We start from the raw sequence: 20982 nt of genomic DNA, 5'->3' as shown, positions 1-20982 counted from the left end.
CACATTTGTGAGCCCATGTGTCTACACACGGGAAAGAGGATGTCAGCAAGAAAGAAACACTAGACAAAGAGCCAACAGCACATCCTGAGCCGAGGAAGAAGTCGGGACACCTTGAAGTTCGTTGTTGTCTTTAGAAGAGTTTCATTATTTTTTCTCTTTTAAAAGAATTATCCTACAAAGTACAACTTTTCTTATGCTGTTTGCAGACACAGTTCTTATGGATCGATCCCCATGACCTCCTCCTATTCCTCCTTTTCATGGCCTTATCTCCAATCCCCACTCCACTCTTCTGCCCTCAAAGGTCCCCTGACCACTCTTATACCCTTTGTGTCCTAGTACCTGCCCTCCCCACATGCCTCCTTTAGCCCTCCTTGTCGGTCTCACGGGCCCTTCCCACACTTACCACCATGTAACCATACATATTTAACCATTTAGAAACTAGGGTGCACATGAGAAAGCGCATGTGGGGTTTGTCATTTGGACCCTGGGTTCTCTCACTTAATATTTTCTAGTTCCATCAATTTTCCTGAAGATTTCATAACTCCTTGTGTCTTCAAAGCTGAAGTTCCATTCTATGTGTACATTACATTTTCATTATCCACTCATCTGTTGAAGGATCTAGGGCATCCATTTTTCACAGTTGCAAAATAGTGGCAATAAACACTTGGGTGAGCTAGCACCTCTGTAGCAGGGTATATTACATTTTGGCCCAGAAGGGTTAAAGCTGGGTCAACATCATTCTGTTTTAGCCTTTGAAGCTGCCTCCCATTGATTTACATTGCAGCCACACCAGAGGACACTCCAGCTACAGAGAATATGGTTTTCCCACTCCTCACAACCCTGTCAGCATGTATCCTTTGATTTCTAAATGGTCATCACTTTGAATGGGGCTAGACAGAGTTCCAAGGTACTTTTAATTTGAGTTTTTCTGATTGCCAAGGACTTTAAATAATTAAAAATATTTGTGGTCATTTCTATTTCCTCTATTGAGAACTGTCCAGGTCATCCACCCATTTATTCATTAACAGTTTCTTTCCCTTCCTTTCCTTTTCTTTTTCTGCTTGCTCTCCCCACCCCCAGGTCTTTACATATTCTAGATATCAACTCTCACATATATATCTAGGAAGGAGTGTCTCTCACTGTGTAGGGTGTTTACTCTGTTGATAACCTCTTTTGCTGTCCAGCATGTTTTTAAATTTCATGTAACCCCACTTGTCAATTTCTGGGGCTATTTCCTATGCTGTTGATTTTCTACTCAGAACTTTATTATCCACACCTGTGGTGGTTTGAATATACTTGGCCCATGAGAGTGGCACTGCTAGAAGGTGTGGCCTTGTTGGAGGAATTGTGTCATTGTGGGGATGGGTTCTAGAGGTCTCCTTCTATGCTCAAGCATCACCCATAATTAGAAGAGCCAGTTTCTCCCCATTGCCCTTGAATCAAGATGGGGAACTCTTATCTCCTTCTCCATCACCATGCCTGCCTTCATGCTGCCATGCTTCCTGCTATGATGATAATGGACTAAACCTCTGAAATTGTAAACTATCCCCAATAAAATGTTGTCCTTTATAAGAGTTACTTTGGTCATGGTGTCTGTTCACAGCAATGGAACTAAGACAGCAGCTGTAAACCAAAGTGTTGTTCCAATGACTTTCTTTTGCACTTTCAGCATTTTAGGTCTCAAATTAAGGGATCTTTAATCTGCTTAAATTTATTTTCATTCAGGTCATATTGGACTACATATCTGTTTTTTTGTGTCAATCACATATTACCTTTGTCATTTCTGTTTTGTAGTCTAGTTGAGAACAATACTAAGAATTCAGGGGATAGAGGAAGGAGATGAGATAAAAATCAAATGTCTTTGTCAACCTATCTAAACCTAGAGAAAGAAATAGACATTAAAACACAGAAAGCATTTTAGATGCCAAGTAAATATGAGAAAAAAATATCCATATCATATCATATTATATCATACTATATCATAGTAGAGATGTCAAAACTACAAAACAAAACAAAAATATTTAAAGCTCTAAAAGTGAAACACCAACTAGTGTACAGTGGCAGAAATGCTAAAATAACATTAGATCTGTTATCTAACACTGGAAGCCAGAAGTGATACACTTTATAGTTTTGAAATTAACTGTCAACTAAGATTGACAGTTGTACCAACAAAATTATCTATTAAAATAAATGGGGAAATTGGAATATTTTAACACAAATACATAATGGCAATTCATGGCAACTGAGCCAGAACTTGTGAAAAGGCATAGCAGAATTCTATGCCCAAGGGAAAAAAAAACCCAGTGGTTTAAGACACAAGAATACAGGAAAGAAAACATTCATGAGAGCAATAGACAATAAGAGGAGAGCAGGAAAGAAAACAACCAGGTCCAGCACAGCAAACTAGGAAGCATCCAGCAGTATTAAGAGAAGATCTGCCAACTAACCAATCAGAGAAAGATCTACCAGCTAGCCAATCAGAGAAAGGTTACCAGGTAACCAATCAGAGAAAGATTACCAGCTAGCCAATCAGAGAAAGATCTACCAGCTAGCCAATCAGAGAAAGATTACCAGCTAGCCAATCAGAGAAAGATTACCAGCTAGCCAATCAGAGAAAGATTACCAGCTAGCCAATCAGAGAAAGATTACCAGCTAGCCAATCAGAGAAAGATCTACCAGCTAAACAATCAGAATGATAAAGAGCAAAGCAAGCTGTACCAATGTCTTCTCCTTACTTCCACTGCCTTTCCAAGCACTTTATGAAGACTTATCAACTTTGACATTTACAAATCTATCTAGTTAGTTACACTTATTGCTCGATATTCCCATTTCAAATATCTTCTTTACATTTCTGAAACTTCACTCAAGACTCTAGTGGAAATACTGACAAATAAATCTTACTGTATTCTATGTATTGTGAAAACAACTAAGATCTAGTCAATGATGTAGCAATCCTGTGAGTTTCATTCTAAATGCCAGATACAGAAACAGTTTCAGTCAGTTGTCTTGGATGTTTTGTGGCTTTAAAAAAAAGTTGTTACTTTTTTAAGAGAATAGAGGAATGTAATCCTCAGAAAGCAGAAAGCAACTCTATCTCTGGGTAACTGAAGCTCAAGACTCCCCTTGTAAGTCTGTGGCTTTCTGGGCAAACATTCAACCCTGCATGGAGAACCAGCTGGAGAGTCTAAAATGAACTGTCTTTGTTTAGCTTAGACTCACGATGTTCTATTTCAGCCTTGAAAATAGCTACCTTTCTGACCAAACTATTTCTAAGTGTTTATTATGTGTTTTGATATCCCCAAAGAAGTAGAATGAAAATTTGGAGGAAAACTTCCCAGTTCTGTAAAATATACACTGAAATTGTATATATTTTTGCATGTATATGCATGCATATAATATGATTTTCTTGTACAACCTTTTACATTGTTGTGGCTAGCACCTTTGTGCTGTCCAGTCACTTGCCTGAATGATTAACTAAGCTGAGATATCAAAAATGGATAGAATGTTAATGGAGTTGACAGGTATTTAAGGAGGAGAATTTTTTCCTTCTGGGAAAGGTCAGCTGGTGCTTTCTCTGCCTCTCTTTCTAGCAGGCTTTCATCCCACTGGCTCCTGAGTTTTCACTGGTAAAAATCAAACAATTGGAATTTAGTTTTTTAAAACAACAAAACCCTCATGACAACTACTCTTAGGCTGTCCTTTCAAACAGTGGGTCCACTTATGTGCATCCTCCCCTTTCAGTCACTGCCATCTTGTCCATTGTTGGATGAATTGCTCTCCTAACCTTTTGCCTCTGGTGTCAATCATGCAAACCTTCTCCAAATGATCACTGGTTCAAAGCAGATGTTTCTATTTTCTTTCTTTGAGTAAGAAATGTCACAATCAAAGTATTGATTTTTACTTTAATCATTAAAGTTCAAGGCGTGGTTCTGTCACTTCCTTCCATAAACTTAATACAAAGGCAAATCTTTTCTATAAGTAAATCTTCAATAATGTTGAGGTTTGGATGGGTGGTGAATGGTTCTCAAAGGAGGAGTTCCTAGAATGATGCTACAGTAAGGTGATGGGAAGCTTAGAAGTTAAATTCAATGATAAGTTCTTATACCACTGAGGACTGGCATTCAAAATAAGCCAGGTCTATTCTGCATGTGGCTTCTGCCCTCCTGCTCATGAGGTAATTGGTTTGTTCCACCACCAACTCCTGCCACAGGGTATCTAATAACTACCTGCTACTTGTGTATTCCTATCCAAAACTCAACTTTTATTCCAGAAATTTACAAGAGAAAGAGTAGCCAAGCCCAAGTTCCTCTGAGACTTTATATTGAAAGATTAATTTTAATCAAGTCAAAGTATACACACTCATTTTTTCTCTGTTCTTGAGCACAAGATCTTCCACTCTGTCTAATAGGTTGTTCCAAAGTAGTCATCTTCCTGCTACCTGACAAAAACATCTCTCGTGGTGATGGATGCCCCCTATCCCTTTTCAAACTAGATCCTACTGTAGTGAAATAGACTTACCATCAAACACCCCCACTCTGCTGAAGGAAAGGGGAGCTGCTGGTGACATTGAGAGGTAAAGGAATCTTCAAAGAACTCTCAGCTCAGCTTACAAGGCCCGCAGCCTGCCTGTGCCCCACAGCTATCACTCAAGAGTATTAGATGGCAAGCTCCAAATCAAAGTGTGGAGTACAGCTTGGAGGGCCTCCTTATGTCTCAATGCAGATGCCCTCAATACACCCAACCAAGGCACGCCATCAACTTCTGCATCATAGTCATCCAAAGACTGCAACATCTCTGAAATTCCACACTCATAATTGTGACTGGAACAGTATATGGGTTCCAATGACCACCCATCCTCAGTCCACATGAAGGAGCAGCAATGATACTGTTGCTTGGGAGATGAAAACTACCCTCTGAACCATCAGTATACATTTTTGGGGAAGCTATGAAAATGTGTTCTTATTCTGTTGGTCTGGTCATGCTTACTGAGATGCAGATCAGAATTTCCTGTATGGAAATATTTCAAGGTATGATTTTATACATTTCTGTTACCTCGGGTAGTGTTTAAAGAAAAGTGACGCATCTGGCTCAGAGTGTAAGTAGTTGAAAGTTCCAAGAGCCTACTGCTGGCTCTGGTAAGGTGGTAAGGTTCACTCTTGCTGTGTTACACAACAGAGGATGCCATTACGACCAGAGTGCAGTGTGTGAGAGAGATCACACACTCTTGCAGTGATAGGACAGGGAGAGAGAGAGAGAGAGAGAGAGAGAGAGAGAGAGAGAGAGAGAGAGAGAGAGAGAGAGAGAGAGAAATTTGCATGAGTCTGCCACTAGTTGGACTGCAACCAAGACAGCTACAGCAAGCTTCAGAGGTAAGCTAAGATACTTGCTTACCTTGATAAACACTGTGAAGATACTGTCCACCATTGCTCTGGAATGAGCAGAGACAGTCTCAGAAATATAAAGACAGTCGACAGATCAAAAATCTCTTTGTATTTACTTGGTGCTGAACCAATGTGCTTCCTGTGTAGTGACTCAGGGAGTCCTTACAACACTATTAAGTAAGAAAGGCTTTCATTCTCATTTTACACATTAGGCAGGGGAAGGAGATGAGTTGTAATGATTGGCTCAAGGTCACATAGTTATTAAGTGACAAAATTAGAATTCTAGAACTATGTGGATCCATGTCTGAGGGCCCAGCTACTAGAATAATTTCTCTTACGTGAAATCAATCAATCTCTCTCTCTCTCTCTCTCTCTCTCTCTCTCTCTCTCTCTCTCTCTCTCCTCTCCTCTCTCTCTCTCTCTCTCTCTCTCTCTCTCTCTCTCTCTCTCTCTCTCTCTCTCCCTGAAGAACTATATTTGACTATTAAAGTGAAAGGGTGAAAGACAACAGTTGAGTATAGGCATACAAGGCAGAAGGGTCTCACAAGCCTTCCCATACAGCAGCAGTGAAAATGACTGATCTTCCCAGGTGAGGGGAGGGTGGTCCATTCTCCCTGTATTCTCCCTGTCCTTGATCAAGATTGTCCTTCTGTCCTGTCTTGTGTTATGATTGTTTGTCCTTTAAGGCATGGTTAGGAAAAAGTGCTTGCAAGTTGTGGCTTAGCTAGATGTTTGGGTCAGAATCGGGTATATCAGAGAAAGGGAGGAGTTTGGAGATCATCTAAGTGAAGATTTCAGAGGTAGAGAAGCTTGGCAGGACCGGAAAGCCCAGAGTTTAAGACTGCCAGTGCTAGAGTCCGTGGATGCATCAAAAACAGCAGAGGAAGAAATGGAAGTCAAACTGAATCTTTAAAAGCTCACGCAATGAGTTGGATAAGATAAATAGTAGCAAAAATTGACATTAAGATGTTCTGTCTCCTGTTTAAGGAAGCTGATTAACTCACTTGCATACACTCTCACATTAAACCTCATCGAAATCACACGAGGCAGGAATTTAAAATAATGTTTGGTCAATTCTTTGAGAATTTCGTACGCTATATTTTAATGACTGGCAGTCTCTACCTCCCACAGACTCACAGATTTAATTCCACCTCCTTACCCATCCACTATAGTCAGCAATACATGACCAACCTACTGGTTAGTTACAAAACTAACTCTGCCTCTTTCAGAAGCTGCTAATTGCCAATAGCTCCTCCGCTAGGGATGGAACTTCATGCTTGTCCCACCCCTGATCCATGCTGGGATTTGGTCTGGCTCTGGCTTGCACAGGCCTTGCACATGCTATCATTACTACTGTAAGTTTATATATACAATTGTCCTGTTGTGTCAGGATAACACTTTTCACTGTAATCGTCTACCACCCATGGCCCTTACCATCTTTCCTTCCCTCTTCTGTGGTGATTCCAGAGAAGGGTGGAATATAGATGTTCCATTTGGGGCTGAGCAGTCTAAAGCCTCTTATTCTATGCACAGTGGTCAGGCTCTGGTCCCTTCTGTCAATCACCAGCTACTGCAAGATGAAGCTTCTCTAATGAGGTTTGAGAGATGCACTAATCTATGGATGTAGCAGTCAGTCATTAGGAGTGGGGTTTGTACTATATCCATTTAGCAGAAGGATCATCTTTCCTACCACCCATGGCCTATCTTGCCTTAGGTTCTTGGCCCTGACAATGGTGCCAGGTAAGGGTTGTCTTGTGGATCAGGCCTTCCCTTCAATCCAATTATAAAGTGTTTGGTAATGCCCATAATATTTGTGCCACTATTGTCCAGGTGGCCTATTTTGACAAGCTAGTCTTTAGTAGTTCATGGGGTCAACAGATAAATTAGGTTGAGTAGTTTTTACTCTAGATGTGTGCATAGCACCTTCCAACACTATGAAAGCAAGACTTTTGGGATGAATCTTCCAGGTAAGTACCAGCTTGATCTCCCCATGTTCTATGACTCAAGTGTTTGGTAACATCAGAAATGAGTTCTTGCCATCAAGTTCTGGAGGGCAAGCAAGAGCAATGACAGCAGAACTTAGGGACATTTATGAGTCCCCAGTGGCCAATACTTGTTACCAAAAGAGGTAATCCATTTCTATCACTACACTGTAGTTTCTGGTATCAGTATTATACTTCTGCTATTGTGTAACTCTATTTAAATTATGTATATATATATATGCATATATATAGAGATATAGGTATAGATATATAGATATTCCACCTGTCTTTTAAAGAAGATAAGCAAGGTCTTTTCTCCCCCAAATGTCCTGTGTTTTTACATGCTCAAATTGCATTTTGTAATCTCTGCTATGGAACATTGTTTTTCATTACTTTTGTGTACTTTTACATATGCATTTCACAGAACACTATATATATATATATATATATATATATATATATATATATATATTATAGTTTAGAATGCTTTTGCAACCTCAGTCTTTCATCTGACTTTCTCAAAAGGCGTTTAGAGTTAGTTTCCTTTCTCTATGCTTTCCTCTCTACTCTGACCTCCCATTCTCAACCTCACTTAATCTTTTCTGTCCCATTATTCCACTCTCCCCCTATGTATCAGTGCATGTTATCTTCACTCCCCATAGTTCTTTTTTAGTTTTATGGCATCTATGAATTTTTCACATAAATTTCTGATCTTAGCCATTCTGACTGGTGTGAGGTGGAATCTCAGGGTTGTTTTGATTTGCATTTCCCTGATGATTGAGGATGTTGAACATTTTTTCAGGTGCTTCTCTGCCATTCGGTATTCCTCAGGTGAGAATTCTTTGTTCAGCTCTGAGCCCCATTTTTTAATGGGGTTATTTGGTTTTCTGGAGTTCAGCTTCTTGAGTTCTTTGTATATATTGGATATTAGCCCCTATCGGATTTAGGATTGGTAAAGATCCTTTCCCAATCTGTTGATGGCCTTTTTGTCTTATTGATGGTGTCTTTTGCTTTACAGAAGCTTTGCAATTTTTTGAGGTCCTGTTTGTCAATTCTTGATCTTATAGCACAAACCATTGCTGTTCTGTTCAGGAACTTTCCCCCTGTGTCCATATCTTTTCCCCACTTTCTCCTCTATAAGTTTCAGAGTCTCTGGTTTTATGTGGAATTCCTTGATCCACTTAGACGTGAGCTTTGTACAAGAGGATAAGAATGGATCAATTCACATTATGCCCCAGTATAAGAGAATGCCAGGACCAGGAATGGGAGTGGGTGGGTTAGGGAATAGAGGGGAGGCGGCGATAGGGAATTTTTGGAGGGGAAACTAGGAAAGGGGATAACATTTGAAATGTAAATAAAGAAAATATCTAATAAAAATGAATTTTTCACATAGGAAAACACCCATCTAAAGATTCAAAGCTGTCTTAGTCAGGGTTTCTATTCCTGCACAAACATCATGACCAAGAAGCAGCTGGGGAGGAAAGGGTTTATTTGGCTTACACTTCCATGCTGCTGTTCATCACCAAGGAAGTCAGGACTCGAACTCAAGCAGGTCAGGAAGCAGGAGCTGATGGAGAAGCCATGGAGGGATGTTCTTTACTGGCTTGCTTCCCTGGCTTGCTCATCCTGCTCTCTTATAGAACCAAGATTACCAGCCCAGAGATGGTTCCACCCACAAGGGGCCTTTCCCCCTTGATCACTAATTGACAAAATGCCTTACAGCTGGATCTCGTGGAGGCATTTCCTCAACTGAAGCTCCTTTTTCTGTGATAACTCCAGCTGTGTCGAGTTGACACAAAACTAGCCAGTACAAAAGCTATTATCCACATGTGAGAGAAAGCATAATATTTGCCTTTATGTATCTGAGTTGCTTAATTCAGGATGACTATGCCCAGCCCCATCCATCTGCCTGCAAATTTCATTTTTCTGAACAGATGAGCATTCTGTTACAAAGATGTATTATGGTTTTATTGTCCCATCATCAGCTGATGGACATCGAGATTGTCTCCATTAAGGATATTGTAAATAGAGCAGGAAGGAGCATGGAGGAGCAAGTGCCAGTGTAGTAGGATATAGTGTGCCTTGGGTTTATGCCTAAGATGAGATAGCTGGATCCTGGGGTGTATCCACTTCTAGCCACCTGGGAAACCTACACACTGAGTTTCGTATTACCTTCTCCAGCTTGCAATCCCACTGTCTCCTCTCTCCCCACCTCTTCACTGTTAATTTTCTTTCTTTTCTTTTTTTTTTTTTTAAATCCATTCTGACTGGGTAAGATGAAATCTCAAAGCAGTTTCAATTTGCATTTGTATGATGACCTAAGTGCTAAGTTCGATAATAACTTTGAAAACATATTTCTCAGTCATTTTTATTTTGTCTTTTGAGTGCTCTCTCTAATTATTTGCACTGGTTTTTAATTGAGCTGTTCTCTCTCTCTCTCTCTCTCTCTCTCTCTCTCTCTCTCTCTCTCTCCCTTCTTCCCTCCCTCCCTCCCTCCATGTCTGTCTGTCTGTCTCTGTCTCTCAATGTTTAGTTTTTCAAGTTCTTTGTAAACTAATAACCTTTTTACCTTTTTTGTTTGTTTGTTTGTTTTCGAGACAGGGTTTCTTTGTATAGCCCTGGCTGTCCTGGAACTCACTCTGTAGACCAGGCTGTCCTCAAACTCAGAAATCTGCCTGCCTCTGCCTCCCGAGTGCTGGGATTAAAGGTGTGCGCCACCACGCCCGGCCTTAAACTAATAATCTTGATTCTAACCTTCCATTGGCAAAGGCTTTATTACCTCATTTATATGTAAGATAAAGGAAGCTCTATGAGATCAAGGAACTTGCTTAAGAAGATCCCTACTGGCCTCTAGTCTCAGCTGGCCTGGAATTCACTACATCACATTTGCATAGGCTCAGACTGAAGGGTGAGAAGAGTTTTTACTTCACAACCTCAGGCCGTTTTTTAATTAAAGAGCATTTTGCAATTCAAAAAGCATCTCAAAGACCAGACTGGTTAAATGTAGATCTTAACATTCTACCATGGACAATACGTGTTAATCACAGAGGCAGAAACAAAGTTATCATTGAGATAGTAAGCCAGACAGTTAAGGGGAAGAATTAAAACCTTAAGTCTCCATCACAGGATACAGAATTTATTGTCTAAAGAGGGAAGAAACCTCTAAATGAATCAAGGTAAAAGTTTCTAGTTGCAAAGGCTCAAGACACATCCCTTTGGGTATGTTTCTGGGTATTCTAAGATGCTGATCATGTTTTACCCCTTTGGGTGTGTTTCTGGAATGTTCTAAGATGCAGATTACATTTTATTGATTAGGAGTTAGGGATTCTCTGTTCATTGAAAACTTGTTTTCTCTGAAAGACTTAACCTTGTATCTCGGCGTATTTCCTTTTTTTTTTTTTCAAATGCAACACAGCAAGAAACATTTTAAAAACCCTTCCTCAGGAAAAAGCAAAGAATGGAAAAATGTTTATTTGAGCTGTTTTTATTTTTGTAATATAGGATGAAAGGTCTTTGTTACTGGAGGAGAAGGATACACGTTCAGGAAAGCTTAACACATCAGTAGTGAAGAACCCTTCACAGTTACACTGCCACAGCCTTGGAATGGACCCGACTAAGGAACTAAATGTCTTGTCCTATCTAGGAACTATAGTAAAAAAGATGTTTTTCTCACCTAGTAAGGAAGAAAATCATTACCAATATAGAAAGGCAACAGTCATTAAATAAATTACAAGCATCTTTAAACTTTTTCCATATACATATAATATATATTCCAATTGCCATGGACTGTACAAGCATTAAATTTTCAACTAAAACATTTACAGAAACTAATGTGAAAAGTGGAAGAGAAAGCTTTGTCTTTAGAAAAGTGGAGATCATTTTATCGTTCAAAAGCCACATAGAAACACTGAGAAATCAGATTTACCCAAGCTTCCTTACTCAGTTGCTTATTCATCCTTACGTGTCAGGAATGCATAGCTATTCTCTAGCCCAACCTTGATTCAACATGTTCAGACATTTGCTACTCGGTAGCATGGAGAAAATGTAAAGCTTCAAGATTAACTGACTAGTGTCACTAATAAGCATTGTATACGTCAGACTGATGATACTGGTACTCACATTGTTTTATGAAATATTAAATGGATAATACAAGTTCTCTACAGAGATAGTAAAGCATTGTGTCAGTGAATAGATGAGCATCGGTGAAGACGCAGCTAGCTAGGGTAGGATTTAACCTGGAACACTGCAATCCCGAGGTAAAGGCACTCGATATTCCAGTTCCATTCTACAGCATTAAATTCCTTAAATTATATATCATTCACACAGGTTACAATGGAGAGTTCTTAAAATACTGCATGGATATGGGGAATCCCTTAGCTGGAATTCTAGGAAACAGTTATGAGAAATAGAATGCATAGATTTGAGCCAGATGGGGTCCCAGCGCTGCGAACAGGAAGTAGACAAGGCTCCACTCCCAACGAAGAGCCTGTCTGCAATTGATACCCACTTGCAAAGGAAAAAAAAAATAGTTTTCTTCAATGGAGTGTCACTGGGTATATTAATCACACTTAATGGTAAACCCTATGCCCAGGAATAAGTGGTCAAAATAGACCAACTCAGTGATATTCTTGTAGTCTTTTTTTAAAAGGAATTATTTTCTTAAAATGTCTGTCTGTCTGTCTGTCTGTCTCTGTCTCAGTTGCTGTTTCTGTCTTATTCTATCTGTCTTTCTGTCTCTAACTTTGTCTGTCTGTCTCTGTGTCTCTGTCTCTGTCTCTGTCTCTCTCTGTCTCTGTGTTTCTCTCTCTCTCTCTCTCTCTCTCTCTCTCTCTCTCTCTCTGTGTGTGTGTGTGTGTGTGTGTGTGTGTATTTGGTGTAAGAATGGCTAGGACACAGATTGAGAATAGAAAAAGAATGATGTTGAGAAGGGAGAAAGGGCAAGCAGATTTTATTTAGAAAATAGCATTTCAAAACGTAGTGCTTTTTCCCATCAACCCCAAAATCATAGGAGAGTTTTCAAAATCTTGTATGGAAATGTGTACCAAACACATTGCAGATGAGGCGCTTATTTAATATTGCACTTAAGTAAAGTCTATTGATTTAAATGCCGGCCAATTTACTTTAATTCCCCCTACTAGGAGTCATTTTTTTCCCCATGTGCATGGTATTGTACCTCCAACTTAGAACACGCTGAGAGTATGGCCAGCGGCTGTTTAGAGCAACAGTCAGTGGCCTTTCTCTGCTGCCGTGCTGAGAAAATGTCAAAGCTCAATGTGGGCTTCCTTTTGCATGTTAACCATTAATCAAAGTTAAGTTTTAGTTAGTCAGTACTTGAGAATTTTTATCATCCCAAGAAGACTTGACCACACTTGTAGGATTTAATACACAAAAATTAGGAATGGATTTGAGTTTTGAAAGGCAACAGAAAATAGAATATAAAAAGCTGAGAAGGGACACAAAGGGTTACCAGGGTTTGGGGTTGGTGGATCTTCAGGAGAAGTGAAATTAAGAGTCTCAACAAATCTACTCAGGAAAATAAATTCTATCTGACGAAAGACCCATGAATATGTAGCTTTGTGTTTCTGTTTTGCATTTTGCTTTCAAATTTGTCAGGAATTTTGTTAAAAAGTAATTTTATTCCCCACTGGAGTTTGAATGTCTGTAACTTCTTCATGTTAAAGGGAATCCAGGCAACCTTGGTCCTTGCACTTAGTCTTTCAAACCCCCTGTGTCTCCTTGAGAGTTAGGACAATTCCACAATATGTTAGGGGCTTTCAAAGTGGAAAGAGCTTTGCCTGGATGTCTTATGTAATAGCCTTCAAATAGAACACTGCACAGTGAACCTGTTGCTTCGTCTGATTTATGAACAGAGATACTTGCACCATTTCTGTATCTGCTTATTATGACCCCTGAAAGGTGATGTATGGAACAGCTTTTTAGAAACCAAACTCTCAGCATGTCCAGCTAAACAGATCAGCCTCTTGCTTTACCCATGGGAGTTGCCATGCCCTTAAAACATGACACACTCCATCACTATTTCATAATGACTAAACAGCTGATAGCTACAGGCAAAGATGGGAAAAACATATATTCTGATCTCATACATGCTCTGTAATGGAGCATTTATATCTAATCATCATATAAGAGTGATTTAAGATCAGGAGTGTCCTCAGAGACAAAGTGACCAACCATCTATGAAGTGAAATCACTTCCATCTTCCAGGTAATTACAGTTACCAGAAGATCTTTAAATTTTTTCAGTGTGTGTGTGTGTGTGTGTGTGTGTGTGTGTGTGTGTATAGAGGTCAGAGGATAACTTGTGGCAGCTGGTTTTCTCCTTCTGCCATGTGGGTTCCAGGAATGCTTTGGTAGCAAGCACCGTTACCCACTGAGATACCTTACAAGTCTGTTAATGAAAGATAAAACAACTTCCAACAGCAGAAATCAAAGATGACATACTTATGACAAGTGGAAATGGAAACTGTGTCTCTGTTGACTCTCTTTCCTGGTGAATAATTTTTGTAGGCTTTGATGGAGTATAGGGTCCATGATTGAGGACAGTGTCTTGATCTCTGGGGAGAAGACCCTAGAAACAGGTGTGGAGCATGGTAGTCACCACAAGATAGTAATTCACTTGGTCATTTCTAACAACGGCTTGTAAGCCTCAACATCCATGAACAACGTCACAGGAAGAGAGAGTATAGTGGTAAGGAAACTTTAAAGTTAATAACTTCAGGAAGCACTTCCTAAATTACCTTAGAGCAAATGACAATATGTGTAGTGAAAAAAGAAAAAAGAAAACTACAGAAGAACGACACCCGGGGTTTTAAAATTGAAGCCTTTGGCTCTCTTTTTCTGGGAGTCAAGGCCTTGAAAACATCTGTATTTCCAATCAGTGACACGTTGCTCTTGGCATAGGCTCTTGGATAATGCAGTCATCAGTGGATTGGTGCTGGCCAGAATATGATATTATTGACGACAACAAAGGAATGCCATGATGATGCAGCTATAGAACCATATTAAGGAAGCCTTTTCTTTTTCTACAGGAGGTACAGCGAGCTGACACACGCACATTCAAACTAGTATTCTGCACACACTAGCTCGACTCACACCATGATTGTAGAGAAAAACCCAGGATAGACAAGTCTCAGAAACCTTCCCGATGAACATCAAAGAAAGATGGGTGTTTAGCAGTTGCAGTCTGCTCAGGAGCCTAAGGCAAGACACCTAGTGAGAAAAAATTCCAAGGCTCCTATCTACTTCCCTTTCCTCTTTTTATGAGTAGCAACAAATGATAAGTTATTGCTGTCATTTCCCACCCAATCTTAAAGCCCAATACAAAAATAAGTCACTGTGTTCTCTAACACTTCTAAAAAACCAGGTTGAGTAACAATTTTTCTTATGTGATTAAGAAACAACAGAAATAGAGGTCCACGTTTACTAAAATCTCACTTTTAGTTACATTCAAAGGAAAATACAGTCCGGTTTTGTTTGGTGGGAACCTTCAATCTATTTGTTCATTTTCTTCCTGCTATAAAACATCTTTTGGGACAAAATGCATTGGCAGTGCAAAAAAAAAAAAAGCCCATAAAACCCAACTAATGATTGGATGGAGCATCTGTGAGTTCTTGACGAGGTTATCTACAAGCACAGGAGTCTACTGTCATGTTGGGATAGACTTTGAGCACTACATTCTTGTTTTCATCAAAGAACAAGATGCTGAGTGAGGACATCTTTTCCGGCACACAGCAAGGCTCGGGAATCCCAGAGACGACCCCCACCGCTCGCACTATGCTCTGGATGGTGGCGTGATTTGATGGCTTCAAAGACTGGAAAGAGAAATAAGAGCAACATGTTAGGTGAAGCCGCTCTCCTCGGGTCTCGTCACAGACAATGAATTTGTTTGAACAGTCCTAAAGAGGCACACATCATTGAATATTCAGCCCAAACTCATCTACCTCCAAGGATGTATCATCTATAAAGTGCCTGTTAGGGTCCGGGAATTTTGTAGGTGGTGCCTTTAATCTTCACAACAAATTGGTCACGTTATTTATTTATTTATTTTTCAGAAACTCAGAAAGCTAAATGACATGTCTGAAGTCAAACAGCCGGTTAGTACAATGAAACTTTGAACTCCATTCTGTTAGCAGGAATCATTTAATTAGAAACAACTTAGCCCCCAACCATGGAATTAATGTATTCCCCATGTTTTTAATTAAAACAACAAACAACAAGAATTGTCCCTGACCCTCTATGAACCATTAAAGAACTCAATAAACACACTGACAGTAACCATCAACTATAAAGGAGAATTTATTCACTGTTATTAAAATTAAACTAGGTGGAGTAAAGGCTAATTATTAATTTATTTTGTTGTCATAAGGATTAATCTTTTATTCATATTATACAACTATCCAGCTCAGATTACAAATTGGGGTTGACAAGACCACACCTTTGACCACTGGGGGTCACTGTTGCTCCATGGGCAATTTAAACTGGGTGGCTTGGTAGTCTTAAAATGGACTGTGTCCTTTGGGAGTGAAGAATGGGGGTCTAAGCTTTTCTCGTGGATGACAGGAGTTTGGTCAAGGAAGCCTTGATCCAATCTCTTCCCTGAGAAAACAGAATGTGTTTTACTTAGGAAGCAATGTACAGCTCTACCCTCTCTAGAAGTATTGAAAAAAGTCCCAATCTCAAGCCCAGAGTGGTCAGAAGAACTCCAGGAGAGAAGCCGCAGTGCCCAGAAACACAACTCTCCTAGTATTTCCCTAGGTGGATGTAATTAGCTTTGTTTTAAATACATTTAGAAGCAGAAATTTTAGGACTGAGGTTGTGGCTCAAAATCACTTGCCCATTATCTGTGAGGGCCAGGGTTTGATCCCAGCTGTTCCTCAAAAAGACGGATACAACCCTGCAATCCTAACTCACGAGTTAAAGGCCAGCCTCAGCTTTGCGGGTGGAGCAGAAAAGCTCATCCCGAGGTTACATGAGACTCTCTGCTAAAAGAAAGACAGAGAACAAAACAGGGAAGGAGTATTTGCCACAAGTGGACAATTTTATTTCAGCTAGAACTCTTATTTCTTACAGCTCAGAGGCGTTTGGATTCGTGAACTGGGACTCGAATCCAGCCTGGAAAGAGCACCAGGACAGGAACATGGGGAAGTTAGGGGGCTAAGGGTGCATCCAGGCCAAAGGAAAAGAAAGTGATGTGGAAAGCTGATGTACTGTCAGAAAAGCAAAGCAAGAGAAAGAAAGGACCAGTGCTGGCAGAAGAAGGGAGATGTTATTTGAATCACTCCATCTTTTAAGAATCCTATACACTACAGTTCAATTTTTGTAAAATGATTTTTAGAAACTACTGTCAACACTACAGGATGTTTCTACTCTTGCATTCTAGTAACTTGAAGAATGTCTTTAAAAAATAACTTTAATTGGCTGATTAACTGGTCAATTAGTTCTAATTGGTTACAAAGCAAAGTATTCTCACCTTGAGCTTTAAAGGCTCCTAGTATTTGTACCTTACGTATTGTTTGTCCTGTATTAAAATATGTTTACTTTACTGGATGAAAATTATCAGAAAAAAATGTGGGAATCAAAAGAGGATTCATGAGTCTATGAAAATGTCACAGTGATTCCCATTATTCCACATAATTAATATTCAAGAATAAAAGCCAAAGACCTCTGTGAGTCTGTGAAGTTTACAGGATGTGCCTTGAGCATTGGAACACAGCAGGGCACATGCTGGCATGAATATTGTTGGCTTCCACTTCTTCTGTTGACTGAAAGCTATTAGAAAGCTTCAGCCTTTCAAATAGCTTGCTTCTAAAGTGTTAGAGGCAGTTATAGTCAGTTTGTCTGTTGTTACTCTTTCTGGTTAATGTTTAATGCCTGGGTGTCATGTAGTGTAGGTGGCCTTAATCAAATGAGTACTTGAGCCATTGGTATGGCTACGCGACCCCTCCCTCGGTGCCTAGAATAGTGTATCTAGACACCGTAGCAGCAATATTGTTAAGTGGCTGAAATACTTAGAAGAAATATAGTACACTCTCCATTTTACCCATTTATGAGGAATAACTCCTATCAACAAAAATAAAAGGTTCTGTGCAAGTGACTTGGCATAGATATGGAAAATATTCATGGGTGTTACCTAGGGGAAAATTCCTCTCTCTCTCTCTCTCTCTCTCTCTCTCTCTCTAAGTCAGAACTGATGGGTTTAGGAATGGATATCTGAGTAATCTCTCCAGTGGGCTCACCAGAGTCAGGCCCAAGCCCTTGATTCTGGGGTGTTTTGTATCAGGGACCTCTCAGATGACTAGGGAGTATCCCCTATTTTCTTGCTATGGAATCCTCTGACGGAGCTACCCTTACCAGAGATAGTCACATCATGCAGAAGTAATCCATGCTGTCATTTGCTGGTGCGAAGCATGCTGCCAGTAAGAATTATTGTTTTCCAGCTAGGATCATGTTTCTCATGGCTCTCTCTCGTCTAAGCTTAGAGCTGATACCAGCCAGTCCCAAGTGCAAATCTGAGCTCCTCTCCACACCTGCCACGCTTTTAAATGACAGGGTGCACCTCCTCCACCATTCAGGTGAGACTCGGCTGAGGTTGGTCAAATTTTGTGTTTGTGGTGTTCATCTTCCTGACCAAGATGACAACTGGAAGACCCTTTAAGAGCCTATCATTTTGCATTCATTAAATTTGAAACTCTTTATAGGGAGTGCTTGCTTCAAAGTACTTCAATGATGTGTTGCTCAATTCTACATCTTTGCTGTTCCTAGCTTTTGCACATTTCCTCGCAGAACTAACTTTATTCCTCTAACCCTTCTTGTTTCCTTGGATCTCTGTCAGGAACCATGGATCAATCATTTTCATTTGAAATTTCTGTTTTCCATTGCTGCTAAGGTGGTGAGGGAGGCAGAGGCACAGAACTTGGCTCTGCCTATCTGGGTATTTTTTTTCCATCATATGGCATCCTTCCGAGAGTCCTTCTTGGGGAGAACAGACTGGCTGTAAGAGCTGGAAATTAGGGGGAAAAATCCAAAGTGTTGTGTCTGTGAGTGAAATCTACAGGGGCCAGGCTTGCACCTGCCAAGCTGTGGATGCTTTCCTCTGGCTAAATCTGATCACAGGACATTAGAAGGGGAGAGTGTGTCATCGGCTGAGAGCTTCATTCCTGACCTGGGCCATGAGGTTCTCTCTACACGATTCCAGTCCAGCCCACATGGGTGTGATGGCCCAGAGACTATCTAATTGAAATCAGCGAGAGGGCAAAGCCTGGAATTTGGGGAAGGCAGAACACAGATGTTCTGAATTATAGAGCAGGTTGTCGACTTTTGCAGACAAAGAACCCCGCCATATAGGCCGGGATTTCGCCCAGGAGGCCAAAAAACCAGGAGGCCCCTAAACAGAGGAATCTGGCCTGGGAGAACTTTCCTCCGAGGCAAAATGTATATCTAAATTCTGAGAGTTCTTTGGCACTTCAGCCAGCCCACGTGTGCTCTGCTGATCTGACCAGAGGCCTTCATTTCCCTCTGCTGCTCAGACTATATTTTTAGTTAAATATCCCACTCTGGATGCCACCGCAGGCACTTGCTAACGGTACATATTAACCACCCCATTCCCTTTACATCAGTTTTTTCCCCATCCTCCTTTGTTACTGTACTGACCAAAAGATACAAAGTCATGGGAGCTTAAAGGGAACCCCTAACACACGTCAAATGTTAAATGTTAAGCAGTTCCACACAAGGCGACACCAAACTTCCGCTCTCAACTTGGGGAGGGGAAATCTCAACCTCAGAGAAAAGACCTCCACCTGTATCCTTGCTACCTGTTGCTTTTCCAAGTGTCAATTAATGTGATGAGTCCCGCTACTACAACAGGTTCTCTTTCGATTCCATTCTCACCCCAGGAAGAAGGTCCCTGGAAGAGCTCATGGGCTGTTGAACCCAGAGGAGGGGGAATTCTCTTTTCAGTTTTGTGATGTTTGTAAAGGGGCTGAAATTTTACAAAACCTTTCTTGCCTGGTGACTTTCCTTGCCTCCTGCCACTCTTGCCTTCCCTGCGCAGAGCTTCCTTAGACACCAGCTTAGTTAACTCTACTATGCCACTTGGTCTCCTCAGTGGCCACTCGTTAGATCAACAACAGACAGTTACAGAGTACCCATTCCATGTAGGCTGCTCTACTGTTTCATGTCTTTCCAGTGTTGAAGAAAAAATTAACATGCAGAAAGTTTTATGGACTTAATCTAAGGGGCCATTGTTGTTTAGTCCTGTGGAACCAACATCCAAGCCAAAAGGAACTAATTACTTTGCTATTCCAAACAGCAGGTTTGTGAACCAGCAGGTTAACCTTGGGCACTGTTAGATGCACAGAGTCCACTGCAGCCTCCACTTCACACGCACAGCGTCAGATTCTACGTATTAACAGGATCCCAAGCTGTTTGACTTCCACTTAGGACCAAGCATTATTAGTTAATTCTGTGAATGCTCTATCGTCTGTTTTTCCCTAAATTCATCTCTGTGGTTCTTAACTTATCCCCTGGAAACTTCTAGGGATGATTTCTTCTCATCACTAGGAACCACAGTCAAGTTCTTATAAAGAGAGTGGGCTCATAAACAGCAAAAGGAGGTACAATGAAGCCGATGGCCACAAGTCGGGAAAGACTAGAGAGAGGTGGAAACATCCAGAAGCAAAAGGACCGAGCATCTACATCTGTGTGGTCTCTGGAGCCTGGAGATTGGAGTGAGGAAGGAACAAGACTTTTTTTTGTTTAAGCTACCCAGAAGAACTTCATCTCATGGGGCTAAGGGAAGGAGGTTACTTGGACAAGTCCTAAGACCTACCTAAAATCAGGTACTCTGACATAAAGTCAGCTTTGGATTACAACCCCCGCATCTCAGTGTCACAAAGCAAGCCACACTGTAAAATAGGACATATCTCTGTTTTGTACAGTCACCATCTTGGTTACACCCAAGATTCTAAGTGTCACCCCAGTTGAACACATTTTGTCTGAGCAGTGAAGGTCTTTCATGATTCTTCCAACAAGAAAGGGCACGTGACACAGCCCTGAATTCATAATCCTTACTTTATGTTTGGATTCTTTTTAAAAGAATTATAGATAGATAGATAGATGTAGATAGATAGATGTAGATAGATTAGAGATAGAGATAAGAATAGATATAGGTGTGTGTGTGTGTGTGTGATTTATTTTCATGCACACCAGAAGAGTGAATCAAATCCCATTACAGTCAGTTGTGAGACACCATGTGCTTGCTAGAAATTGAATTCAGGATGTCTGGAAGAGCAGCTAGCACTCTTAACCACTGAGCCATTTCCCATTTCGTTAGCTGCCCATGTTTGGATTCTTAAAATAAGAAATTACAAAAATCCCACTGGAAAGACAACTTCGTAAGGGATGTACAAAGCTCATCTTTCTGAAACAACTAATGAAGAAAATAGGGTTTCAGATGGGTTGTTGGCCCAGAGGCTGACTTAGCCTTGTGTAGAGCCCTTTCTATGTGCATGCCAGTCAGTGAGTCTAGGAATAGACCTTAGCATACCAATACAATAATAAAGATCCCTGAAGTGAAGCTGACAGTCTAAGAGGCGAAGGATCATT

At 40.5% G+C, this 20982-nt stretch overlaps 1 protein-coding gene across 2 annotated transcripts in view; it reads right to left on the bottom strand.

Moving 5' to 3' along the window:
• Positions 1–10848: 10848 nt before the first annotated feature.
• The window catches only part of Bmp3 (bone morphogenetic protein 3), a 29578-nt gene continuing 19444 nt past the window's right edge, over positions 10849–20982 (bottom strand). For both annotated transcript variants that reach the window (XM_021163917.3, XM_021163918.3), the window contains exon 3: positions 10849–15191. In XM_021163917.3, coding sequence (XP_021019576.1) covers positions 15067–15191 — 125 coding nt within the window. In that variant the 3' untranslated portion in view covers positions 10849–15066. The remainder of the gene's footprint in view (positions 15192–20982) is intronic.

The sequence above is a fragment of the Mus caroli genome, unplaced genomic scaffold, assembly GCF_978045245.1.
Source record: "Mus caroli unplaced genomic scaffold, Mus_caroli_1 scaffold_4, whole genome shotgun sequence".
NCBI classification, from domain to species: Eukaryota; Metazoa; Chordata; class Mammalia; order Rodentia; family Muridae; genus Mus; species Mus caroli.
Note: the sequence above shows the minus strand (reverse complement) of the source record. Positions and strands in the feature narration are given on the sequence as shown.